Source organism: Oncorhynchus clarkii, chromosome 7 (assembly GCF_045791955.1).
Source record: "Oncorhynchus clarkii lewisi isolate Uvic-CL-2024 chromosome 7, UVic_Ocla_1.0, whole genome shotgun sequence".
Classification (NCBI taxonomy): domain Eukaryota; kingdom Metazoa; phylum Chordata; class Actinopteri; order Salmoniformes; family Salmonidae; genus Oncorhynchus; species Oncorhynchus clarkii.
In genome coordinates, this window is record NC_092153.1 from 52,097,912 (window position 1) to 52,124,100 (window position 26,189).

At 43.6% G+C, this 26,189-nt stretch overlaps 1 protein-coding gene across 2 annotated transcripts in view; it reads right to left on the reverse strand.

Annotated features, from left to right (window-relative positions):
* The window catches only part of LOC139413449 (immunoglobulin superfamily member 21-like), a 260,296-nt gene extending 234,623 nt beyond the window's left edge, over nt 1-25,673 (reverse strand). For both annotated transcript variants that reach the window (XM_071160868.1, XM_071160867.1), the window contains exon 1: nt 25,344-25,673. In XM_071160868.1, coding sequence (XP_071016969.1) covers nt 25,344-25,482 — 139 coding nt within the window. In that variant the 5' untranslated portion in view covers nt 25,483-25,673. The remainder of the gene's footprint in view (nt 1-25,343) is intronic.
* Nucleotides 25,674-26,189: the final 516 nt, after the last annotated feature.

Sequence of the window (26,189 nt, forward strand, 5' to 3'; positions counted from 1 at the left end):
AAGCAACACTCAAGTGGTTTAAGGGGAAACATTTAAATGTCTTAGCATGGCCTAGTCAAAGCCCAGACCTCAATCCAAGTGAGAATCTGTGGTATGACTTAAAGATTGCTGTACACCAGTGGAACCCATCCATCATGAAGGAGCTGGAGCAGTTTAGTCTTGAAGAATAGGCTAAAATCTCAGTGGCTAGTGCCAAGAGACTTGAAGCTGTAATTGCTGCAAAAGGTGGCTCTACAAAATATCGACTTTGGGGGGGGGGGGGGGGGGGGGGGGTGGGTGAATAGTTATGCACGAATAGTTATCAATCTTCAGTTATTTAGTCTTATTTCTTGTTTATTTCACAATAAAAAAATATTTAGCATCGTCAAAGTGGTAGGCATATTGTGTAAATCGCATGATACAAAACTAAAAAAATATTTATTTTAATTCCAGGTTGTAAGGCAACAAAATTGGAAAAATGCCAAGGGGGTGAATACTTTCACAAGCCACTGTAGGTATTCTTCTTGTCCAGATTGGATAGGGCAGTGTGCAGTGCAATGGTGATGGCAGCATCTGTGGATCTATTGGTGCAGTATGCAAATATCAGTGGGTCTAGGGTGTCTGGTAAGGTGGAGGTGATATGGTCCGGGGTTCAGACCCTTTCAAAACACTTCATAATGACAGAAGTGACTACTTCGGGGCCATAATAATTTAGTTCAGTGACATTCGCTTTCTTGTGTACAGGAACGGGACATCTTGAAGCAAGTGGGGACAATAGACTAGGATAGGGAGAGATTGAATGATCCGTAAACACTCCAGCCAGCTGGTCTGCGCATGCTCAGAGGACTCGGCCTCTGGGCCGACAGCCTTTTGAGGTTTAATATTCTTAAATGTCTTATGTTGACCTCGGAGAACGAGAGCTCACAGTCTACCAGGCCATTTTCCTCTAAACAGGTGAAGAAGGTGTTTAGCTAGTCCTGGTTTTCTTTTATAATCCATGATTGTCTGTAGACCTTGCCACGTATGTCTTGTGTCTGAGCCGCTGAATTGCGATTCCACTTTGACTCCGCACTTATGTTTTGCCTGTTTGACTGCCTTACGACTGAACTGTTTGTACTCATAGTGGGAACAACATTCCCTATATACTTCCTCATTAACTCAGTCACCGTGTCAGTGTATACTATGTAAGAATGCTGTTTATTAACTACAGCTCAGCATTCAACACCATAGTACCCTCTAAACTCTTCATTAAGCTCGAGACCTTGGGTCTCGACCTCGCCCTGTGCAGCTGGGTCCTGGACTTTCTGACGGGCCGCCCCCAGGTGGTGAAGGTAGGAAACAACATCTCCACCTCACTGATCCTCAACACTGGAGCCCCACAAGGGTGCGTTCTCAGCCCTCTCCTGTACTCCCTGTTCATCCATGACTGCATGGCCATGCACACTTCCAACTCATTCATCAAGTTTGCACATGACACTACAGTGGTAGGCCTGGTTACCAACAACGACGAGACAGCCTACAGGGAGGTGAGGGCCCTCGGAATGTGATGTCAGGACCATAAACTCTCACTCAATGTCAGCAAAACAAAAGAGATGATCGTGGACTTCAGCAGAGGGAGCACTCCCCATCCACATCGACGGAAAAGAAGTGGAGAAGGTGGAACGTTTTATGTTCCTCGGCGTACACATCACAGACAAACTGAAATGGTCCACCCACACAGACAGCGTGGTGAAGAACAGGAGGCTGAAGAAATTTGGCTTGTCATCTAAAACATTCACAAACTTTTACAGATACACAAGAGGTATGGCAATTGCACCGCCCTCAACCGCAAGGCTCTACAGAGGGTAGTGCGATCTGCACAGAGCATCACCAGGGGCAAACTACCTGCCCTCCAGGACACCTGCTGCACCCAATGTCAAAGGAAGGCCAAAAAGATCATCAAGGACAACAACCACCGAAGCCATTGCCTGTTCACCCCGCTATCATCCAGAGGGCGAGGTCAGTACAGGTTGCATCAAAGCTGGGAACGAGAGGCTGAGAAACAGCTTCTTTCTCAGGCCATCAGACTATTAAACAACCATCACTAACATAGAGAGGCTGCTGCCAACATACAGACTCAAATCTCTGGCCACTTAAATAAATGGACTTAATAAAGGTATCACTTGTCACTTTAAATAACGCCACTTTAATCATGTTTACATATCCTACATTACTCATCTCATATGTATATATTCTACACCATCTACTGCATCTTGCCTATCGCTCATCCCTATATGTATATATACGTATTTATCTGTACAGTCGTGGTCAAAAGTTTTGAGAATGACATAAATATTAATTTTCACCAAGTCTGCTGCCTCAGTTTGTGTGATGGCAATTGGCATATACTCCAGAATGTTATGAAGAGTGGTCAAATGAATTGCAAAGTCACTCTTTGGACATGCAAATGTACAGAATCCCCCAAAAAACATTTCCACTGCATTTCAGCCCTGCCACAAAAGGACCAGCTGACGTCATGTCAGTGATTCTCTCGTCAACACAGGTGTGAGTGTTGACGAGGACAAGGCTGGAGATCACTCTGTCATGCTGATTGAGTTCGAATAACAGAATGGAAGCTTCAAAAGGAGGGTGGTGCTTGGAATCATTGTTCTTCCTCTGTCAGGCATGGTTACCTGCATGGAAACACGTGCCGTCACCATTGCTTTGCACAAAAAGGGCCGCACAGGCAAGGATATTGCTGCCAGTAAGATTGCACCTAAATCGACCATTTATCGGATCATCAACAACTTCAAGGAGAGCGGTTCAATTGTTGTGAAGAAGGCTTCCAGGCGCCCAAGAAAGTCCAGCAAGCACCAGGACCGTCTCCTAAAGTTGATTCAGCTGTGAGATCGGGGCACCACCAGTACAGAGCTTGCTCATGAATGGCAGCAGGCAGGTGTGAGTGCATCTGCACGCACAGTGAGGCAAAGACTTTTGGAGGACGGCCTGGTGTCAAGAAGGGCAAAAAAAGAAGCAACTTCTCTCCAGGAAAAACATCAGGGACAGATTGATATTCTGCAAAAGGTACAGGGATTGGACTGCTGAGGACTGGGGTAAAGTCATTTTCTCTGATGAATCCCCTTTCCGATTGTTTGGGGCATCCGGAAAAAAGATTGTCCGGAGAACACAAGGTGAACGCTACCATCAGTCCTGTGTCATGCCAAAAGTAAGCCCATTCATGAATAAAGAATGTTACCAACACATCCCGAGAGCAACTTCTCCCAACCATCCAGGAACAGTTTGGTGACGAACAATGCCTTTTTTTCAGCATGATGGAGCACCTTGCCATTAGGCAAAAGTGATAACTAAGCAGCTCGGGGAATAAAACATTGATATTTTGGGTCCATGGCCAGGAAACTCTCCAGACCTTAATCCCATTGAGAACTTGTGGTCGATCCTCAATAGGCAGGTGGACAAACAAAAACCCACAAACTCCAAGCATTGATTATGCAAGAATTGGCTGCCATCAGTCAGGATGTGGCCCAGAATTTAATTGACAGCATGTAACTTCATGTAACTTCATGTAATTGTCAATAAAAGCATGAAATGCTTGTAATTATACTTCAGTATTTCATAGCAACATCTGACAAAAATATCTAAACACACTGAGGCATCAAACTTTGTGGAAATTAATATTTGTGTAATTCTCAAAACTTTTGGCCACGACTGTACATATTCTTTTCAGCCCTTTACAATTGTGTGTATTTGTGTGTATAAGGTAGTTTGTTTGAATACTTGTTAGATTTTACTGCAGTCAGAACTAGGAGCACAAGCATTTCGCAACACCCGCATTAACATCTGCTAACCATGTATGTACAGTGCCTTGCGAAAGTATTCGGCCCCCTTGAACTTTGCGACCTTTTGCCACATTTCAGGCTTCAAACATAAAGATATAAAACTGTATTTTTTTGTGAAGAATCAACAACAAGTGGGACACAATCATGAAGTGGAACGACATTTATTGGATATTTCAAACTTTTTTAACAAATCAAAAACTGAAAAATTGGGCGTGCAAAATTATTCAGCCCCTTTACTTTCAGTGCAGCAAACTCTCTCCAGAAGTTCAGTGAGGATCTCTGAATGATCCAATGTTGACCTAAATGACTAATGATGATAAATACAATCCACCTGTGTGAAATCAAGTCTCCGTATAAATGCACCTGCACTGTGATAGTCTCAGAGGTCCGTTAAAAGCGCAGAGAGCATCATGAAGAACAAGGAACACACCAGGCAGGTCCGAGATACTGTTGTGAAGAAGTTTAAAGCTGGATTTGGATACAAAAAGATTTCCCAAGCTTTAAACATCCCAAGGAGCACTGTGCAAGCGATAATATTGAAATGGAAGGAGTATCAGACCACTGCAAATCTACCAAGACTTGGCCGTCCCTCTAAACGTTCAGCTCATACAAGGAGAAGACTGATCAGAGATGCAGCCAAGAGGCCCATGATCACTCTGGATGAACTGCAGAGATCTACAGCTGAGGTGGGAGACTCTGTCCATAGGACAACAATCAGTCGTATATTGCACAAATCTGGCCTTTATGGAAGAGTGGCAAGAAGAAAGCCATTTCTTAAAGATATCCATAAAAAATGTTGTTTAAAGTTTGCCACAAGCCACCTGGGAGACACACCAAACATGTGGAAGAAGGTGCACTGGTCAGATGAAACCAAAATTGAACTTTTTGGCAACAATGCAAAACGTTATGTTTGGCGTAAAAGCAACACAGCTCACACCATCCCCACTGTCAAACATGGTGGTGGCAGCATCATGGTTTGGGCCTGCTTTTCTTCAGCTGGGACAGGGAAGATGGTTAAAATTGATGGGAAGATGGATGGAGCCAAATACAGGACCATTCTGGAAGAAAACCTGATGGAGTCTGCAAAAGACCTGAGACTGGGACGGAGATTTGTCTTCCAACAAGACAATGATCCAAAACATAAAGCAAAATCTACAATGGAATGGTTCAAAAATAAACATATCCAGGTGTTAGAATGGCCAAGTCAAAGTCCAGACCTGAATCCAATCGAGAATCTGTGGAAAGAACTGAAAATTGCTGTTCACAAATGCTCTCCATCCAACCTCACTGAGCTCGAGCTGTTTTGCAAGGAGGAATGAGAAAAAATGTCAGTCTCTCGATGTGCAAAACTGATAGAGACATACCCCAAGCGACTTACAGCTGTAATCGCAGCAAAAGGTGGCGCTACAAAGTATTAACTTAAGGGGGCTGAATAATTTTGCACGCCCAATTTTTCAGTTTTTGATTTGTTAAAAAAGTTTGAAATATCCAATAAATGTCGTTCCACTTCATGATTGTGTCCCACTTGTTGTTGATTCTTCACAAAAATACAGTTTTATATCTTTATGTTTGAAGCCTGAAATGTGGCAAAAGGTCGCAAAGTTCAAGGGGGCCGAATACTTTCGCAAGGCACTGTATGTGACCAATAAAATTTGATTTGATTTGAAAGTCACTGAGCTCTTCAGTTAGGCCATTTTACTGTCATTGTCTGTCTATGGAGATTGCATGGCTGTGTGCTCAATTTTATACACCTGTCAGCAACAGGTGTAAATGAAATAGCCAAATCCACTCATTTGAAGTGGTGTCCACATACTTTTGTATACATACTGTATGTGTCCCAAAGATTCATGAAGAGTGTGAAAGTGTGCAAATCACAGCAAAAAAATGGAATGTCTTTCTCTCCTAAATGGGATTAGAGATTTAAAGCAGTATAATTTACCCATGTTTCCTCCAAATAAAGTGTATGATATGCAATTTTCAAGCTCTGAGTCTGTATTTTTATACAATGTTAAAAACACCATTTCAAATTTTGGAACATGGTATTGAAAAGGGACGGTGGCTCACATTTTTTTTTATTGTAAAAACATGCCCTAAATTCCCTTGATGCTCTTAACCAGCAACAGTTTATTGAGTTGCTGTGTTTGGAATATGAAGATCATCTTTTAAATCTCAGTTTAGGTCTGTTTTTGCAATGGTGTCATATGCTCACATAAACCACAATTGATTTTCTTAAAAGTAAGGATGTTTACAAAAAACGCCCTGCAGACTAGTAGTATATAACTTAATGTTAACTGCAAAGTCTGTTTGCACATCGCTAATGACCCACAAAATAAAGATTGGGCTCAACCTCTTATATAAATGAGTATCATGCATGAGAATGAACAATAAATGATGTACTCTGCTTTGGCCCTGCATATTGAGACACAACGATAACACATCTTCCCATCATTATTCACATTAAGTGACAAAGTGTTCCATACCAGATGTACTTCCACAACAACTGCTAGACCTGAACAAGTAGTGACACATCAGTACAAGGTAAAGACAGTTTTGAAAGTGTCAACATTAGCATTATCCATCACGTGGCAGGAGCCATTTGTTAAGGTTTATTCATATTTCCACTGAGTGTCACCATGAGAAATCCAATTTGCTCATGGGAAATTAACTCAGTGAACTTGCGTGTCAGGTCAAGCAATGGATCAAAGGTTTTAGTGAGCTAGGTGAACATTGTACTAAATGACAGATGTTATGTGATGATTATGTACTGTAGGGCTTATATAGACTCCTTCAATAAAAGCCTTCCCAAATACTGTGGCTAAGACCTCAAATGGCGGAGGATTTGGCTAAATTATATTTTTACGATTTTTGGTAATGCGTCGCTGGGAAGAAACGCCTCAGGACTGCAATCCCCAGGAAAGAAAGCTTGTCTATGGCTCACAGGGAAGAAGTCGCCATGCATAATGGGGACAAAAAAGCCTGTGGTCATAAGACGCACTGCCCACACAATACCCCCCCCCCCTCAACCATCCCGTCCTGGCAGCTCCTGCCCATCCAGACTGACGTCAATGTGCAAATTAGGATACTACTCCTCTTTTTTCTATCTCTTATTCCCCCTTCTCGCCTAATCTGAATGCAGGACTTTAAAAAAAAACAGAGAGGGTGCATTCCCTGTAGGGAATATGGGTTTTAGATACTGTAACTGGAGATGTAAGTAACTGGGTTCCCTCACTAAGGCAAACTTAATGTCACACCAAAAGCACTGATCTCAATGTCACACCAAAAGCACAGAATCTCAGGCTATTGGAGACAACAATGCTAAGTTGATGGAAATGCAGACAAATCAATAATACCCAAATGTAACGTAGCTAAGGAAGGCTTTGAGGTAACATCAACTCTGGGATGGGGCAAAAATCATAGAAATTGTAGGGTGGATATGGCAGGTATCACTCTGTTGGGGCAGAAGATGAAGGCAGAGTTGGAAAGATAAATCGTTTCAACACATTAATGTCACACACACTTATAGGGTGCTGTAGGGTTCATTACAAGAGAGGGCTTTAGCCTGCAATGGTGATAGTACCAGCAGTATTTGTCAGATATTTGAATGTGCATGCTCAAGCACATTAAGACACTCCCTGTCATGGAGACCTAAACATCTTTGAGGATGTTCCTTGAAGAATATTTTTTCCTGTAAATGTGCCAGTCCTTTCTTTTCTCCATGTAATTTCCACACACATATTTCCGTTTTAGAACAGGCACTGCAGCGTGAAGACATATTTCCCATCTTATTATCTCAGATTTGACATACTTTATAAATGCTAATGGATTCCATGCCGATACTTTATTATGTGCATTTCTACTCTTGATATAGCATGCATCAAGGAAATGCAGAAGCATATTGTTTAAAGCTGAGGTCATGGTGACGCTGAATAAATCTAGTGCTTCCTGGTAGGCAGATGTTCTAGTCTCTTGGGGAATGTTATTGTATGAATGGTAGAAGGGAAAAGGATAAGAATGAGTTAAGATGTTGACAGAGATGAAAAATCCTCAGTGCTTAGGAGTGCTATTCCTAGAGGCTTAAGCCCCCTGTGATGAACCATGAACACAGAGATAAGTGGCACACTGTATTGTAGGCTGAGGTACTTTACCAAGTCTCTAATAAGAAGCCTAATGTGGGGACACAGTGGGACAGCAATTTTTATTGCTCAGCAGCCGTGTTTGAACACAATAAACAAGACCAGATAATACATATTAGGATGTAGGAAACAATGAGGAGAGATTTCAGTGAAACTGCTGATCAAGACATCCCAGGTTGTGACAGTCACTAATCACTAATCTCACTAAAAGTAACTGCAGAGATAAGGATATTCTGCTATTTTGACCAATCCACAAAGCTTTCATGTACATGATGTACACGACTCACACATAAAGTTATCACGGGTGAAGCTTGTTGTAAATTGCTAAAGATGTATGCCATTTTCTATCAAAGGAGGGGAACCTACCTCTAAATTCCACCATGTGCCCTATAGAGATCATGGACAAGAGCCACACATTTTGTGCTTCACTGTTGGACCCCCTGACATCACAGCCTATCCACTCATTTGCACCACCAGCTGCTAGAGGAATCAGAGTTCCTTAAAAATCACACAGGTGCTAAACTCAGCAGCAAGAATGCTCTCTTCAACACAGCACACAGTGCAGGACTTTGGGTCAAGGGGGAAGTTACCATGCTGCTTGAACTCTCTTGCCCCTAGCATTTACTTGTCTCCACTAATCATAGTTTTTATCATATCCAAAGCCCTTGCCTGAGACTGCACTGTAGCATTACAGGCCAAGCAAAGTTCATCTACCAGGACTTTCCCTTTGATTTTCCCCCACTACCCTACACAAGAAGTGGGTATGATGGCAGCGAGGGAGGACAGATTTGGTATAATGCAGATTTATTTTACATTATTTGCAGTATGGGAAGTCCTCGGGTGTTCCCCTATGATGTAAGGCAACTCGGTAAAAAGTGATCTTGTACGCAGAACCCATTTCAGTGGATTCACTGTTAATAAAATATGCTAATTATATTACCACGACTGGTTTTCAACAAATGGAGCACTTAAAGCTGGTCCCAAAATGGCAAAAGTATGGTTAGGGATTACCATTATCTGAAAGGCAAATAGATCTGACATTCATGCAAATACCCAATGGGAATGCTGATTGCCTGAATACCTGGGGTGAGGGGTGTTTGGAGTAGTCAACAAATCAGCATGACAGAAATATGATGGCAAGTTTTCTAACTACCGGTAGTTTCTTTGAGAAGATACAGTACCTTCGGAAAGTAGTCAGACCCCTTCACCTTAGAAATTGATTACCTCTTTTAAAAAGTGGAGGATCCATTCAGCTTTCTATAGGCTAGGCCTACTATCTTGATTTCTCAACTTTCCTAATATTAAGCAAATATTAAGCACATTTCTTCTACCTGGCTGGCATGAAAATGAACCACAGGAAAAGTGTCCTCCATTCGCTGTTGTCATGCCCTGACCTTAGTTATCTCTGTTTTCCTTATTATTTTGGTTAGGTCAGGGTGTGATGAGGGTGGTATGTGTGTTTTGCCTTGTCTAGGGGTTTTTGTATGTCTATGGGGTTATGGGATTGTCTAGGTAAATGTAGGTCTATGGTGGCCTGAATTGGTTCCCAATCAGAGGCAGCTGTTTATTGTTGTGTCTGATTGGGGATCCTATTTAGGTTGCCATTTTCCATTTTGGTTTTGTGTGTTATTGTCTATGTGCAGTTACCTGTCAGCACTTGTGTTATATAGCTTCACGTTTGTTTTGTTATTTTGTTAGTTTGCTTAGTGTTCTTTGTTTTACTAAAGAAGAATGTATTCATATCACGCTGCACCTTGGTCTCCTCGTTATGACGAACGTGACAGAATAACACACAAAAAAAGAACCAACCAGCGTGAAAGGAAGGAACAGCACTTTGTGGAAAAATGGACCTGGGAGGAGGTTATGTCAGGGGACAAGACCCTGCCATGGAAGCAGGTGGAGATAGCACAGGAGGAAAGGTGATGATACGAGGAGTCAAGGCAACCACAGAAACCCAAATAATTATTCAGGGGGGGGGAACATGGAGCAGTCGGCGGAGCAGAGCAGTAAACCTGAGCCATTCTGGGAGAAGAAGGAGGATTCGGAGGAGAGAGAAATGGGGGAGTTGTTGAGTTGGTGGAGGACTCACGGATTTGGAATAAAAGAACGTGTTGTCAGGTTGGTGCCACCTGAGTCAGCTCTCCGTACTCGTCCTGAAACGTGTGTTAAAGTTCCGGAACAATTGATGCCGGCTATACACACCAGGTCTCCAGTGGACCTTCAAGAGCCAGTGCGTCCTGTGCCAACTCCTCGCACTCTCCCTCAAGTGTGCTTTTCCTGTCAGGTGTGTCCTGTTCCTACTCCTTTCACTTGCCCTGAGGTGCGTGTCACCAGCCCGGTACCACCAGTTCCGGCACCACGTACCAGGCCTCCAGTGCGCCTTCAGAGTCCAGTACGTCCTGTCCCTCCTTCCTGAACTCACCCTGAGGTGCGTGTCCTCAGCCCGGTACCGCCAGTTCTGGTACCACGCACCATGCCTCCAGTGCGCCTCCGGGGTCCAGTACGCCCTGTCCCTCCTCCCCGCACTCGCCCTGAGCTGCGTGTCCCCAGCCCGGTACCACCAGAACCGGCACCAGGCCTACAGTGCGCCTCCCCAGTCCAGAGCGTCCGGCGACAGTACCCAGGGCAGAGCGTGCGGCGACAGTACACAGACCGGAACCTCCAACGACGGGCCACAGTCCGGAGTCACCAGCGACGGTCCCCAGTCCGGGGTCTCCAGCGACGGTCCCCAGTCCAGAATATCCGGCGATGATCCACGCAGCGAGGGTCCCCAGCCTGGGGCATCCGACGATGATCCACAGGTCAGTGCTACAAGAGCGGACTCAGTGTAGAGTAGGGGGGCGTGGTCCAGAACCAGAGCCGACACCGAGGTTAGATGCCCACCCAGACCCTCCCATATAGATTTAGGTTTGCGGCCGATAGTCCGCACCTTTGGGGGGGGGGGGGGGGGGGGGGGTTACTGTAGGCCTTCAAACTCTAGTCTGTTTGTTTTATGGCGGTTTTGGAGTAGTGGCCGCCATTCAGGTTAGGTCGATATAGGACTCGTTTTACTGTGGATATAGATACTTCTGTACCTGTTTCCTCCAGCATCTTCGTAAGGTCCTTTGCTGTTGGTCTGGGATTGATTTGCACTTTTCGCACCAAAGTACATTCATCTCTAGGAGACAGAACAGGTCTCCTTCCTAAGTGGTATGATGGCTGCATGGTCCCATGGTGTTTATACTTGCGTACTATTGTTTGTACAGATGAATGTGGTACCTTCAGGCATTTGGAAATTGCTCCCAAGGATGAACCAGATTTTTTTTCTGAGGTCTTGGTTGATTTATTTTCATTTTCCCATTATGTCAAGCAAAGAGGCACTGAGTTTGAAGGTAGGCCTTGAAAAACATCCATGGGTACATCTCCAATTGACTCATATGATGTCAATTAGCCTAACAGAAGCTTCTAAAGCCATGACATCATTTACTGGAATTTTCCAAGCTGTTTAAAGGCACATTCAACTTAGTGTATGTAAACTTCTGACACACTGGAATTGTGATACAGTGAGTTATTGTAACGGCTCTCGTGGGTTGAAGAAGGAGACCAAGGTGCAGCGTGGCAGGCGTTCATGATTTTTAATAAACACTGCAACAAAATAACAAAGTAGAAAAAATGAAAGCGCACAGTTCTGTCAGGCAACAAAACAGCTAAACAGAAAATAACTCCCCACAAAACCCAAACGGAAAATCACAACTTATATATGATCCCCAATCAGAGACAACGATAGACAGCTTCCTCTGATTGGGAACCACACTAGGCAAAACAACAAAGAAATATAAATCATAGATTGTCCCACCAGAGTCACACCCTGACCTAACCAAACATAGAGAATAAATAAGGATCTCCCCCCAAAAGGTGCGAACTGCGGCTGCAAACCTGAACCTATAGGGGAGGGTCCGGGTGGGCATCTACTCTCGGTGGGGGCTCCGGTGCGGGACGCAGACCCCGTCCTGCTTTAGGCTCCCCCCACTTCGGTGGCGCCTCCGGTGCAGGGATCGTCGCCGTGACCTCTGATCCGTAGATCATCGCCGGGGGCTCTGGACTGCGGATCGCCGCTGGAGGCTCGGGACTGCGGATCGCCGCTGGAGGCTCCGGACTGGGGACCGTCGTTGGAGGCTCCGTGCCGGGGACCGTCGTTGGAGGCTCCGTGCCGGGGACCGTCGTTGGAGGCTCCGTGCCGGGGACCGTCGTTGGAGGCTCCGTGCCGGGGACCGTCGTTGGAGGCTCCGTGCCATGGATCGTCGTTGGAGGCTCCGTGCCATGGATCGTCGTTGGAGGCTCCGTGCCATGGATCGTCGTTGGAGGCTCCGTGCCATGGATCGTCGCTGGAGGCTCCGTGCCATGGATCGTCGCTGGAGGCTCCGTGCCATGGATCGTCGCTGGAGGCTCCGTGCCATGGATCGTCGCTGGAGGCTCCGTGCCATGGATCGTCGCTGGAGGCTCCGTGCCATGGATCGTCGCTGGAGGCTCCGTGCCATGGATCGTCGCTGGAGGCGTCGGGCCATGGATCGTCGCTGGAGGCTCCGTGCCATGGATCGTCGCTGGAGGCGTCGGGCCATGGATTATCACTGGAGGCTTCGTACGTGGAACCGGAACAGGTCTCACCGGACTGAGGAGACGTATTGGAAGCCTGGTGCGTGGAGCTGCCACAGGGCTTGCCAGGCTGGGGAGACATACTGGAGGCCTGGTACGTGGAACCGGAACAGGTCTCACCGGACTGGGGAGATGCACTGGAAGCCTGGTGCGTGGAGCAGGCACCGTATACACTGGGCCGTGGATGAGCAATGTAAGTCTCAAGCGTAGAGCTGGCACAACCCGTCCTGGCAGGATGGTTACTTTCGCCCGGCAAATGCAGGGCGCTAGCACGACGCACTGGGGTGTGCAGACGCACCGGAGACACAGTGCGCACAGCCGGCGCAGGAAATCCTGGGCTGAAGAGACGCACTGGAGGCCAGGAGCGCTGAGCCGGCATCATCTGTCCTGGCTGGATGCCCACTCTAGTCAGGCCAATGTGGGGAGCTGAAATATAGCGTACTGGGCTGTGACTGCACACTGGAGACATGGTGCGCATCAACGCATAACACGGTGCCCGACCGGTCACACGCTCCCCAAGGTAAGCACGGGGAGTTGGCTCAGGTCTAAACCCTGACTCCGCCAATCTCCCTGTGTGCTCCCCCCCCAAAAAAATTTGGAGCTGCTTCTCGGGCTTCCGTGCTAGCCGTGACCCCTTGTATAGTTGCTGCCTCCTTGCTGCCTCCGTCTGCTCCCATGGTAGGTGATCCTTCCCAGCCAGGATCTCCTCCCACGTACAGGATCCTTTAGCATTCAGAATGTCCTCCCAAGTCCATTCCTCCTGACCACGCTGCTTGGTCTTTTTGTGGTGGGGAGTTCTGTAATGACTCTCGTGGGTTGAAGAAGGAGACCAAGGTGCAGCGTCGTAGGCGTTCATGATTTTTAATAAACTGAACACCGCAACAAAATAACAAAGTAGAAAAAACAAAAGCGCAGAGTTCTGTCAGGCAACAAAAACAGCTAAACAGAAAATAACTCCCCACAAAACCCAAAAGGAAAATCACAACTTATATTTGATCCCCAATCAGAGACAATGACAGACAGCTGGGTCTGATTGGGAACCACACTAGGCAAACAGCAAAGAAATAGAAAACACAGATTCTCCCACCCGAGTCACACCCTGACCTAACCAAACATATAGAATAAATAAGGATCTCTAAGGTCAGGGCGTGACAGTTATAAGTGAAATAATCTGTCTGTAAACATTTGTTGGAAAAATGCACAAAGTAGATGTCCTAACCGACTTGCCAAAACTATAGTTTGTTAACAAGAAATTTGTGGAGTGGTTGAAAAACGAGTCTTCATGACTCCAACCTAAGTGTATGTAAACTTCTGACTTCAACTGTATTTTTAAAAAATTATGGATTTATTGTGAAGGGTAAGCTATATTACATGGATTCACTATACTTTTTAAAATGTAGATGTTTCCAAAGTCTGCATCATTGGCTAGTAGGCTATGTGTGATAGCCAGAAGATGCTAAATGTGTTTATGTTAATTAACAGTCAGTTACAGTGAGACCGACAGTTATTTGCTTGACAATCACCGGCTGATGAAATTTCATGACTGCTACAGCCCTAGGTGAAGTTACACGTGGTCTGTGGTTGTAAGGCCGGTTTGACTTACTGCCAAATTAAAGTGGGCTTATTAAAGAGAAATTAACATTAAAATCTCTGCCAACAGTTCTGGTGGACATTCTAGCAGTCAGCATGCCAATTGCACACTCCCTCAAAACAGTAGACATCTGTGGCATTGTCTTGTGTGACAAAACTGTACATTTTAGTGGCCTTTTATTGTCCCCAGCACAAGGTGCACCTGTGTAATGATCATGGTGTTTAATCAGCTTCTTGATATGCCACACCTGTCAGGTGGATGGATTGTATGACAGGGATGTAAACACATTTATTTTTTGAGTGTATTTGTGAAACATTTCTGTGATATTTTATTTCATCTCATGAAACATGGGACAAGCACTTTATATGTTGTATTTTATATTTCACCTTTATTTAACCAGGTAGGCCAATTCAGAACAAGTTCTCATTTACAACTGAGACCTGACCAAGATGAAGCAAAGCAGTGCGACACAAACAACACAGAGCTTCACATGCAATAAACAAATGCACAGTCAATGAAATAATAGAAAAATCTATATACAGTGTGTGCAAATGAAGTAAGATTAGGGTAGTAAGGCAATAAATAGGCCATTGTGACGAAATAATTACAATTTAGCAATTAAACACTGGAGTGTTAGATGTGCAGAAGATGAATGTGCAAGTAGAGATACTGGGGTGCAAAGGAGAGAAAAAAAATAACCATATGGGGATGAGGTAGTTGGGTGGGCTATTTACAGGTGCAATAATCTGTAAACTACTCTGACGGCTGATGCTTAAAGTTAGTGAGGGAGATATGAGTCTCCAGCTTCAGTGATTTTTGCAATTCGTTCCAGTCATATTTTTGTTCAGCATATTTAGAATGAGCAGCCAGCTAATGAACGAATGAGTGCATCGGGGAGATAGCAACAAACATGTAGATGCAATAAGAGAAAGTAGATTATCTAACTGAAGATACTGTAGCTAGCTAACATGATGTCACACAGCATGATGCGCTAGCCAGCATTCAACGCCCGGCTATTGTCATACTGAAACAGGAAATGGCCTTCCCCAAACTGTTATTCTTGTGATTATTGTCACTTTTCCATTGTAATTGTTTGTAAACTTGTATAGTCAAATTAATCTATGATCGTATGCTATCCATTTGTTTGTATGCTGTTCTTTGTATGACATTTTAATATTTGATTATTAACCAATTATATTAGGCCACTCCTGGCCATGATTACAGACACCTGTGTCTTTTGACACTATATAAACAAGTCATCCCGCAGTGTTTGTGATTATACCCTGATGAAGACCGCTTGGCTGTCGAAACGTTGGTATTCGATTTTTGCATCTGAGCTCCTAGAGTGTGCGGCTCTCTTATTTTCAAGTTTCTACTCCGCTAGCCAGCAACTCGTCTTAATAGGTGTGCGTTTCTTTTTCTTCTTGATCTTCCCCAAACTGTTGCCACAAAGTTGGAAGCACAGAATCATCTGGAATGTCATTGTATGCTATAGTGTGAAGATTTCAATTCACTGGAACTACGGGCCCTAGCATGAACCATGAAAAACAGCCCCAGACAAGTATTCCTCCTCCACCAAAATGTACAGTTGGCACTATGCATTTGTGCAGGTAGCGTTCTCCTGGCATCCTCCAAACCAAGATTCGTCCTTCGGAACCACATTAGGGTGAAGTGTGATTCATCACTCCAGAGAATGTGTTTCCACTGCTCCATAGTCCATTGGTGACGAGCTTTACACCACTCCAGCCGAGGCTTGGCATTACGCATGGTGATCTTAGGCTTGTGTGCGGCTACCCGGCCATGGAAACCCATTTCATGAAGCTACTGATGAACAGTTTTTGTGCTGACGTTGCTTCGAGGCAGTTTGGAACTTGTAGTGAGTATTGCAACCATGGATAGACGAGTTTTACGCACTTCAGCACTCTTCAGTAAGGCCATTTTACTGTCAATGTTTGTCTATTGAGATTGCACGGCTGCCTGCTCCATTTTGTACACCTGTCAGCAACAGGTGTGGCTGAAATAACCAAATCCACTAATTTGAAGGCGTGTCCACGTACGTTTGTATACATAGTGTAGATGTTCAGTTTATCAGGTCCCAAGCTCCAATGACTGTAATGACTATTTATTTACAAGTTAATTACATTATTATTTTTGCTTTAGCACTATCTGTACCTGATCTAGTCTCACGTCCGTAATTATGCCGTTTGGTGGGAGAGACTAGAGCAGACCCAGAGGTTCTGACTGAAGGTGACAGGATGGTCAACTTACTTTGCGCTGTTATAATTTATGCTATCAAACCCTGCGATTTCATTGGGGCAGTTCTCCATCATAGCAAATAGCTAGCAAAACAATCCAAGCAATGTTCGCACGGCCTACGTGGCCTCGCAGCTGCTGTCAGGGTCACTTAGGGGCAGCGTTTATACCCATCCACAAAAAAAAACATTTTGTGTCGGAGGAAACACCATACACCTGGTGACCGTGTCAGAGTGCATGCTCCTAGCCGCCACAGGAGTTATGACAGCGTGATCGGAGAAGGACATCCCGGCCAGCCAAACCCTCCCTTAACTCGGACAATGCTGGGCCAATTGTCCGTCGTCTCATGGGTCTCCCAGTCACGGACGGCACGGGTCTCAAACCAGCATCTGTAGCAACCACTGCAGTGTCGTAAACCGCTGCGCCACTCGGGAGGTTCCATCTACAAAGTTTTTAAAGCTTATCAAATTGCCTTGCAAGAAGTATCAATATACTAAAATACTACACTGGACTCAAAGAATTGTATTTTTTGATCACAGAAACAATTAGGAAAATATGGAAAAAATAAATAAATAATGAAATGTTAATTATATAAAGCAGCCCGTGTAATCATCTGCCAGAGAGTAGCCCCAATGTCACGCCTGCTCCTGCTCTTCCCCCCTGGCGCTCGAGGACACCAGGCTGCCCTGTATTTCGTACTCCTGCCACCATCATTTACACACACCTACCTTCCCTCTTCACGCACAGCGATATTGAACTTACCTGGACTTACTCAATCACCTGTTTATTACCTCCCCTATATTTGTCAGTTCCCCAGCTCTGTTCCCCGCTGCTGCATTGATTTTATTTTGTCTGTTACCCGTGTGCTGATGCTGTCCTGTCTCGTTCTATGTCCATTCCATATTAAATGTTTCACTCCCCGTACTTGCTTCTCTCCAGCGTCATCCCTTGACAGAATGCAGCAGCCAACACAGAAAGCATTGGGGAGTACTGGCGTTCCGATTGGTGGTGACGTCGGCCCTGGGTCGCCGCCAATGGAACCGGGGGTGCATAGCCAGCTTGTCGGGCTTCCACGTCCTAGCTGGCTCGAGAGGTTTCCTTGCCTCGGTTGGCTCAGGAGGTTTCCATCTGACGTCATGCTCCACCGGATCATCGGGCTCCCACGCTGCAGCGAGATCGACAGGCGTCCTTGCCTCAGCCGGATTGTCAGGCTCCGATGCCTCAGCCAGCTCTCCAGGCTCCCACGCCCCTGCCGGTTTGTGGAGAGTGTACCCCCAGCCGGCTTACCCAGCGGCCATATTACGGCTGGTTCGCCCATGTGGGAAGTCGGGTGGCGCCCTTAGAGGGGTGAGTACTGTCACGCCTGCTCCCGCTCTTCCCCGATGGCGCTCGAGGGAGCCTGGCTGCCCTGCATTACGCACTCCTGCCACCATCATTTACGCACACCTGCCTTCCCTTGTCACGCGCATCAGCGATATTGGACTCACCTGGACTCACTCAATCACCTGTTTATTACTTCCCCTATATTTGTCAGTTCCCCAGCTCTGCTGCATTGATTGTATTTTGTTTGTGTTACCCGTGTGCTGTATCGTTCTATGTCCATTCCCTATTAAATGTCTGACTCCCCGTACTTGCTTCTCCTCTCCATCGTCATCCCTTGACACCCAATGGGCCCGAGCCCCAAGTAATACATTTGGGCCAGATCACTAACAACGGAATCGGCCCGAGCCTCAAATAATACATTTGGGTCAGATCACTCACAACGGAATCGGCCTGAGCCCCAAGTAATATATGCATTTGGGACAGATAACTGTCACCGGAATCGTCCCAAGCCCCAAGTAATACATTTGGGCAAGATAACTCGCACCGGAATTGACCCGAGCTCAATCCCCGCATCCTAGCCATAAGTACTACTGCCAAATGCGGTCCAGACTCGGGCCACATGACGTCGGCCGAGTCTCACTCTCAGCCGAGTGCCCCGAATCTCAGCCGGCTAGCTTTAAACAATATATTTTTGAAACAGGAACATTTACACATTTACCACACTTTTATGAGCATTTAAAACATTATCCATGAATTACATAATATATACTTTTTTACCAATCACAAGTGGGGCGCAGCCCCTAACACCCTAATGGGCAGCCTCCACTGCAAAGACCCTATGAGCTTTGGTGGTATCCACAGTTAATTTTTTTTGTATGTGGCTCAATATTGTGCCATAAAAGATCAAACAAATTCATATGTTGCCATATCATGGCATGAATCTTAAAGAATCTGTGATTGGGTACTAAAAAGTAAAGTAAGGCCATTGCTCTCAACTATAGCACTGTCTGAAGAAGAGAGTAAAAAAAATAATGCAAAACATGATTGAGTGTGGCCAAACATTTGATGATTGTAAACTAGATGGGTCCACACCGGTTTATAAAATTGTTTTATATGACAGCTGAGCAGCATTATGGAAGCAGCAGTTTGGAACATTGTGTATTGGTGGAATCTAAACAACACATTACAGTTAATTAGGAAGAAGCCTCCAGCCCTGCCTCCTCTTTCATCTCTGTTCTTTCCTTTCCTTTCCTTATCATTGACAGAACACAAAGCTATTTCACTGGGGGGAAGCTTTTTGAGCTACACAATACTAGAAAGGCAATGTTAGGTCAATTTGATTTTTCTATAACAGCCAAATGACTTGCAGTCCATTGGTCTACGTAGAGGTAAAAAGCTGAACATCTTCGTAATGTGTGAGTCACTGTGGTCTTTGTGGTTTCTTATACCTCTCTATTTACAGGGGTCACAAGGCTTCAGAAGATCCAAATTGCAAGGTTAAAAAGGTTCAGAATTCAACAGGCAATCATTGTTCTCCATCTAGATGGAAAAAAAAAAAAAAAAAAAAGCACCTCTACTTAAACTTTGTTCAGGATATCATTTGTATATTGCTCGTAACAGTGCCCAATGTAATCCCAAACATGTTTTCGGAATCACAATGCATGGTTGCCACATTACATGACCCTGCATGTAAAGAAGACACATATCAGATAAATCAGGAAGCTGTGCTGACACAATAGCAAAATAACATGCAAATTAAACCACAAAGAGTGTAGGCTTCGGATTTGTTCATAATCATTTATATAACTGCTGAAAGCGGCCCTGAAATAAAGCCCAGTGATTGGTGGATGTAGGCACCACCAAAGCCCATATTCCTGCCAATATCTATTCTTACTTCCTGTGAGTCAAGCCCAGCTGTCACTAGCAGACGTGGACAGTGCACAGAAAAGCCTCAGATGAGCTCCAACACACAGCTTTTTCATTCTCCACTAAATCTGCCCCCTGTGTTATGATCCACTGAAGTGAATCAAGCCATCAAAGTAAACATCTAAGATGACTTATACTGTAGTCTGAAAGAACTAGAAAGAGACTAAACAGACTACAAGCCAAAACAAACAAGAATGCTGTATGTAAAACTATGATTTCAAATATTTCACTATCTGATCAGTCTTAACGAGATGTGGGTTGATAAAATTGAATCAGTACATTGTCCTATAACAGAGCAGAGATGCAACTACAGTGCGTAGCCACCACACAGTATTTGTGTCTGTGGAATTGGAATAACACATGATGTTCAGTCTCCGTGAGCCCTCTGTCCCTGGTGTGCCTAAACAGCGATTATTACTATACTTAACCCTGTAATGGAGAGATGTTCCTATCAGATCCAACCAGCAGCACATCATGTGACCACATCCCATTTCTTGATTCCAATATTTTAAAAAAGGGCTTTGTTCATCCCACATTGCCCTTTAAACCCACAGAGTTTAAATTTCATGGTGTTACCTCACTCAGACTTTGCATGCATCAACAAATGGTTGTGTGCCACTTCACTGACTGTGTCAGTGAATGAGAGATTGCTTTAACATTTGATGTGGTTAGCTTATATGTAAAATACCTCATGTTGTAAGATCTGGCATGCATCAGCAACGCCTAGGCAGAGGAATGGACCCTTCAACTTGATTTCCTTTTTCATATTGAATTGGTTTCAAATTGGTTTGGTTTCATATCGAATTACCAAGATCACGTAATAATGATCTTATAATATCAATTTAGTCAAATTCATCCATTTATCTTGTGGTATTTACAAACAATTTAGTAAACTGTATAAAGCATTAAATAACTAAATCTCTCATGCAAAATGTATGATGACAAAATGTGTCCTCTCCATTGGAACTGTTTCCAATCGATTTTTGATTCTGTTTGCATTTACACCCTGATCCTGTGGAGGAGAGGGCGGTGTGGGTAAATAGGATTATGGCTAGTTCAATGTAGAAGGTTAAACTCTGCCCTATGACCTAAAGAATTGACATGGAATACATTAGAGCAAGCTACAGATCAATACAAAATATCCTTTGGCTTGTGTCTTCTCCACAGACTCACACATGACATGAACAGCAATTAAATACATCTGAAGCATTTGGAATTCAGCAATAATAGACAATAGAGTGTTGCCACAATGTGCACATAAAAATAGGTGACTAAAAAAGTCTCTCCACGTGGGGGGTACTTATACAAAGTGGCCAGCTAGACAAAAAAAGAGCCACTAGGCGTTCAGTTGCTCTGGCAGAGTTGACTCACAGAAAACAAAAGAGAGCAAGACGTTTAAATGAGAATACACATGCCCACAGTTGGACAACGCTGCCAAGAAACATTGAAGACAGAGCTGCATTGGAATGCAAAAGGAGTATACTGAACAACATGACAAACTATTGCTGTGCATCTATACCATGGCAATTTTATGTGTATATCTGTGGGAAAGACTTCCAACCTGGCCCCTCATACAATCATGGCCATCTAATAATCCCATGATTCCAATTGGAAAATGAACCCCTCACCTCTCCACTGTGATAGCTGATGTGTGGTGAGTAGTCATGCTTAAAATGGATTAACCAGGTAGGTGCTTTACATTGGTGCTGGATGTGGTGAGTTTCTCAATGTAAAATGTTTTGAGATCCATGGAAAAGTACTATATACTGTAAATGCAATCTAGGATCATCTGTATAATTATACTTTTTTATATAGATATTTATATACACTACCGTTCAAACGTTTGGGATCACTGAGAAATGTCCTTGTTTTTTAAAGAAAATCACATTTTTTGGCCATTAAAATAACATCAAATTGATCAGAAATACAGTGTAGACATTGTTAATGTTGTAAATGACTATTGTAGCTGGAAACGGCTGATTTTTAATGGAATATCTACATAGGCGTACAGAGGCCCATTATCAGCAACCATCACTCCTGTGTTCCATTGGCAAGTTGTGTTAGCTAATCCAAGTTTATCATTTTAAAAGGCTAATTGAAAACCCTTTTGAAAACTGTTGCCCTGATTTAAAGAAGCAATAAAACTGGCCTTCTATAGACTAGTTGAATATCTGGAGCATCAGCATTTGTGGGTTGGATTACAGGCTCTATATGGCCAGAAACAAAGCACTTTCTTCTGAATCTTGTCTGTCTATTCTTGTTCTGACAAATGAAGGCTATTCCATGTGAGAAATTGCTAAGAAACTGAAGATCTCGTACAACACTGTGTACTCCCTTCACAGAACAGCGCAAACTAGCTCTAACCAGAATAGAAAGAGTGAGTTGGAGGCCCCGGTGCACAACTGAGCAAGAGGACAAGTACATTAGAGTGTCTAGTTTGAGAAACAGACGGCTCACAAGTCCTCAACTGACAGCTTAATTAAATAGTACCTGCAAAACACCAGTCTCAACATCAACAGTGAAGAGGCGATTTTTTTTTTGTGTGTAGCGGACATGAGTCAAACTCATGGTCCTGTGATGAGGTATCCCTGACTGCAACTTCAAAATCAGTGTTACCCTCGTCAAATGGTCAACATGTTGGTTTTTCCCATGTGAGACTAGGGTTCATTTCCTGCCCATGACAATGGTGCCCAACTGTGGGAGGATCTCTCATGGGGGAGGAGGTCAAATGAGGGTGAATGTAGAAGATATACATCTGGCTCATGGTGTCGAGATGATGTAGCCCTGCCTGCGACTTCAAAATGAGTATCACCCTCGGTTCAAGAGGAAAGTGTCAAAGTCTTCACCCCCTCAATTGGTTATTGTGCAGCAGCATTATCGATTCAACTTTCCTCAAACTTTTCATCTCAAACCTTCCATTGAAAATGAATGACATAATATTTTGTCACCATCTATTGCTTTCAGTGACCAGTTGGTTAGATTGCTCAGCCACTGTATTTCAAACGTCTTATTTAGCAGAAAAGTTATTTTAACATTGTATGAATGGGACAGGACAGTCAAGAGGCAGCCTATAGATTACATATGTGAAGGCCAACGTGTGAATGTAGCTTGCTTCAAAAAATGATGGGAAGGTCGGCTCTTTTTACTGACTCTGATCTTTTTGACTTGTGCAGTCAAAAGAGCGAATGTTTCGACTCATTTCGTTCGAGTCGGTGACCACATGCACACCAATATCCCATCATTATTCGGGATACTCAAGTATTGTGTTTTTGAGTTGACGCATATAAACATCATATCCATTTTACAATAACCCTAATAGCTCCTATCCCGATTTTCAGAAACCCGAACAAGATACCTGGGATTTGCTGATCATAGACTGGATACTGTGGCATGTAAATACCTTATCGCATTTGATGTTATTTTTCGCGGTCTGCGCAGGCTCAGTTCAGATAGGAACAGCAATAGTTGGAATAGGAACTGAAGTCATTTTTAAAGATTATAATTTCCTTAATTAAAACCGGTCAACAAACTGATGTAATATGGGAATTTTTGCACGGAAAAATCTCCCCAGTCCCTAAACTTCTTTGTTCAGTGAGAAAAGCAGAAATGAAAGGCAAAACTTTACTGATGTCAACTAGATTGTTGATGATTTACTCAATCAATTTATTACATTATTTTGGTGAGTAAGGCTTTATTTAGTATTCTAGAGCGCTAAGTAATGACAGAAGAGAAGCTGGATGCATCTAATTATAGACAAGTTGCCTAACAAATAGCCAACCTAATGTCGGAAAATTATAAGCAGAGAAATATCTAAATGATGCTTACATTTATTAGAATTCGCACCGTATGTCATAAAATCTTTCCGCAAACTAGGCAAATTAGGAATATTCTGCTAATTCATGGATACAGAAATAATCGTTAGCGGGATATGAAAGGTGCATGTAAACTGCTTCTCCAGTATAATGCCTTAACCATTATCCGGAATACTGTGCAAATGCAAAGTGGTCGATAATGCCCAGAGCATACAGGACCTCTACCTGCAAACACACTGGAAACTCGAAATATTCATGATTCTACAAGCCTTGTTCACATGTTGTTCACCTTAATGGGCCTATTTGAGCTGTCATTTGGGACCGATACTTGTAAAATCGTGATTTAAACTATGTACATTTGTTGATTGATTGGCAGCCTACATTTGAAACAAGGCCTAGTTGTGGCCACAATCGAACTAGATGGTGAACGACTATTGGAAAAATGCATTGCTTAAATGCCATGAGGGACCAGAGCACCCCAAACGGTTCGTTCTCGAGTTTGTTGAGCAGAGGCTGTGAATGTTTTGGTTCCACAAAGATCATAACATTCAATATTCAATTAATGGATTCATTATTGCACCATATGATCAATTATCGGTTCTTAATATGTATTTGTCTTCTCTATGCTGCCTGCTGCCTCAGCATGATCGATTTTGCCTGCGTGCATATATGACAGACAGTTGTTGGTCTAAGCACGTCTCCGGAGTCACCAGAGGAGCGCATATTAATACTGCTGTGGAATTAATTGCGACCAGCAGGCCAAACGAACGACTAAAATGAAAGAGTCACTCAGTACAACGAATAATGAGTCAGTAAAAAGAGTCTATCAAAAGTAACTATTTGATAGCGAACTACACATTACTAGCTTCAATGCTGTAAAATCTTGCCAGATCTTTGAGTGTCAGGCAAATAAACAAAATCTACTCTCATGGTGAATGTGATGTAGCCTTGTTTGGATAAATAAATGCTATTGATCCACATCTTATATGTAAGCTTGAGGCAAACCCTCTGGAGCCCATGTACAGCCTTCGATTATGTTTATAAAATATGCAGCAGTACACAACGCCTCGATCTTATCAGAAAGTTGCAGCATCCTGTGATTAATCTCCACTCACCATTTTAACTATTATATGTGGTAGATATGTACCTGTTCCAATTGTCTTTAACCACAGATAATAGGCTATTGTTAATTTGTTTTTAATGGAAGTCTGGTCCTGAGAGCAGTTGAGCTAAGGATGCAATTAATGTGATTCGCCCAAGCGCCCTAAACATACCGGTAGCCTATACTGTAGCTGAATGCCAATATTCAAAGGCAGCAACAGAAAGCGATCTGTTGCTGATTTATATCACATTGCAAAACATGGTAGACCAAAAGTAGTAGACTAGTGGTATGGTACAAGTAATAACAGTATACTGATAATAATCATAACAAAATACTAACAAGAAGAAGAATATTACTTAATTTCACACTGTAAAGCTTATGGACCATTACAAATAAATAGCTTGATGTGTGTGTATTTAACCCCCCCGCCCCCTCCTTTACACAACCCTAGTTGGGTATCATATCGGAGAATGCCTGCAGTCAAAACTGAAGCTGCGGAGGAATATCATTTTAGGAAACCATTCACTCCATCGGAAGGGGCAAAAGTTGAGACTATCGTATGTGGATATGATACATATTGAATGCTATGGTTCATAATATGAGCGACCAACATTAAAAGTGCTTAAAATGTACACGGACTGAGCCATCTGCTTTCCACACGCGTCTCTAAAATGATGACCTCACGAATGATGAAATATGTGAGAGGCTTTTGTATCCTACTCACACAGATTGTTTTATGCAGAAATAATGACTTACCAACAGCTAAATCCAGTAGATCTGCGCACAATAGGAGACACAAAGAGAAGACAGTCATCTTTCCCTTATTTTGCAATAAATCCCAAACTCCATCCGCGTTTACATGCTCCCCGTTTTTCGGCTGTGTAATCCCCACCATTCCAAAGGTATGAGATCGAGAGGTGCCCACAAACTATTCATGATGCAGTTTAAGTATAAATGGGAAATATGAGAAGTTCGCCACAAATACACTTAAATTACAGCAATGAGGACCAATATTCGTCAAAAGAAACGACGTAATAGGCTAATACAAAATATTGTCCTGCTAGACAATCAACGTTAAGCAGTGCAGTCGAGGATTAGAAAAAACAGATAGGTTGGATGAAAATCTATGTTTCTCAGTCAATGCGTATCTCCCTCTTTCTCTCTCTCTCTCTCTCTCGCTCTCCTGCGCGCTCTATCATCCTGCCCTCCAGACACAGACGCACGCACACAGTCACTCTTGATCACTCGCTCTTTATTTCGCACAATTTTCCTTAATCCTACCCTGTCCCCAAACCCTTCCCCTCTAATTCTGCCCACTAAGCCGATTTATTTCTGCAGGATTTTGTTTTTACTTAGTTGAAAAGGTTTTTTAAAGATTATTATAACCTCCCATATACTGTGATGATTTACAGTTAACAGCAATGAACGTGGATAGTTTCAACATCTTTATCTGCCACTCATCATGGACAACAGTATTATTTTACCCCGATTTGTACCTGCCCCACTATTCGTTTTTTTAGTAGCCTGTGTGCCATGCTACTATTTCAATGATGTCAATTTCAGTCCCCTCCTTTACTCTTTTTCACGAGTCCCTTCAAATAC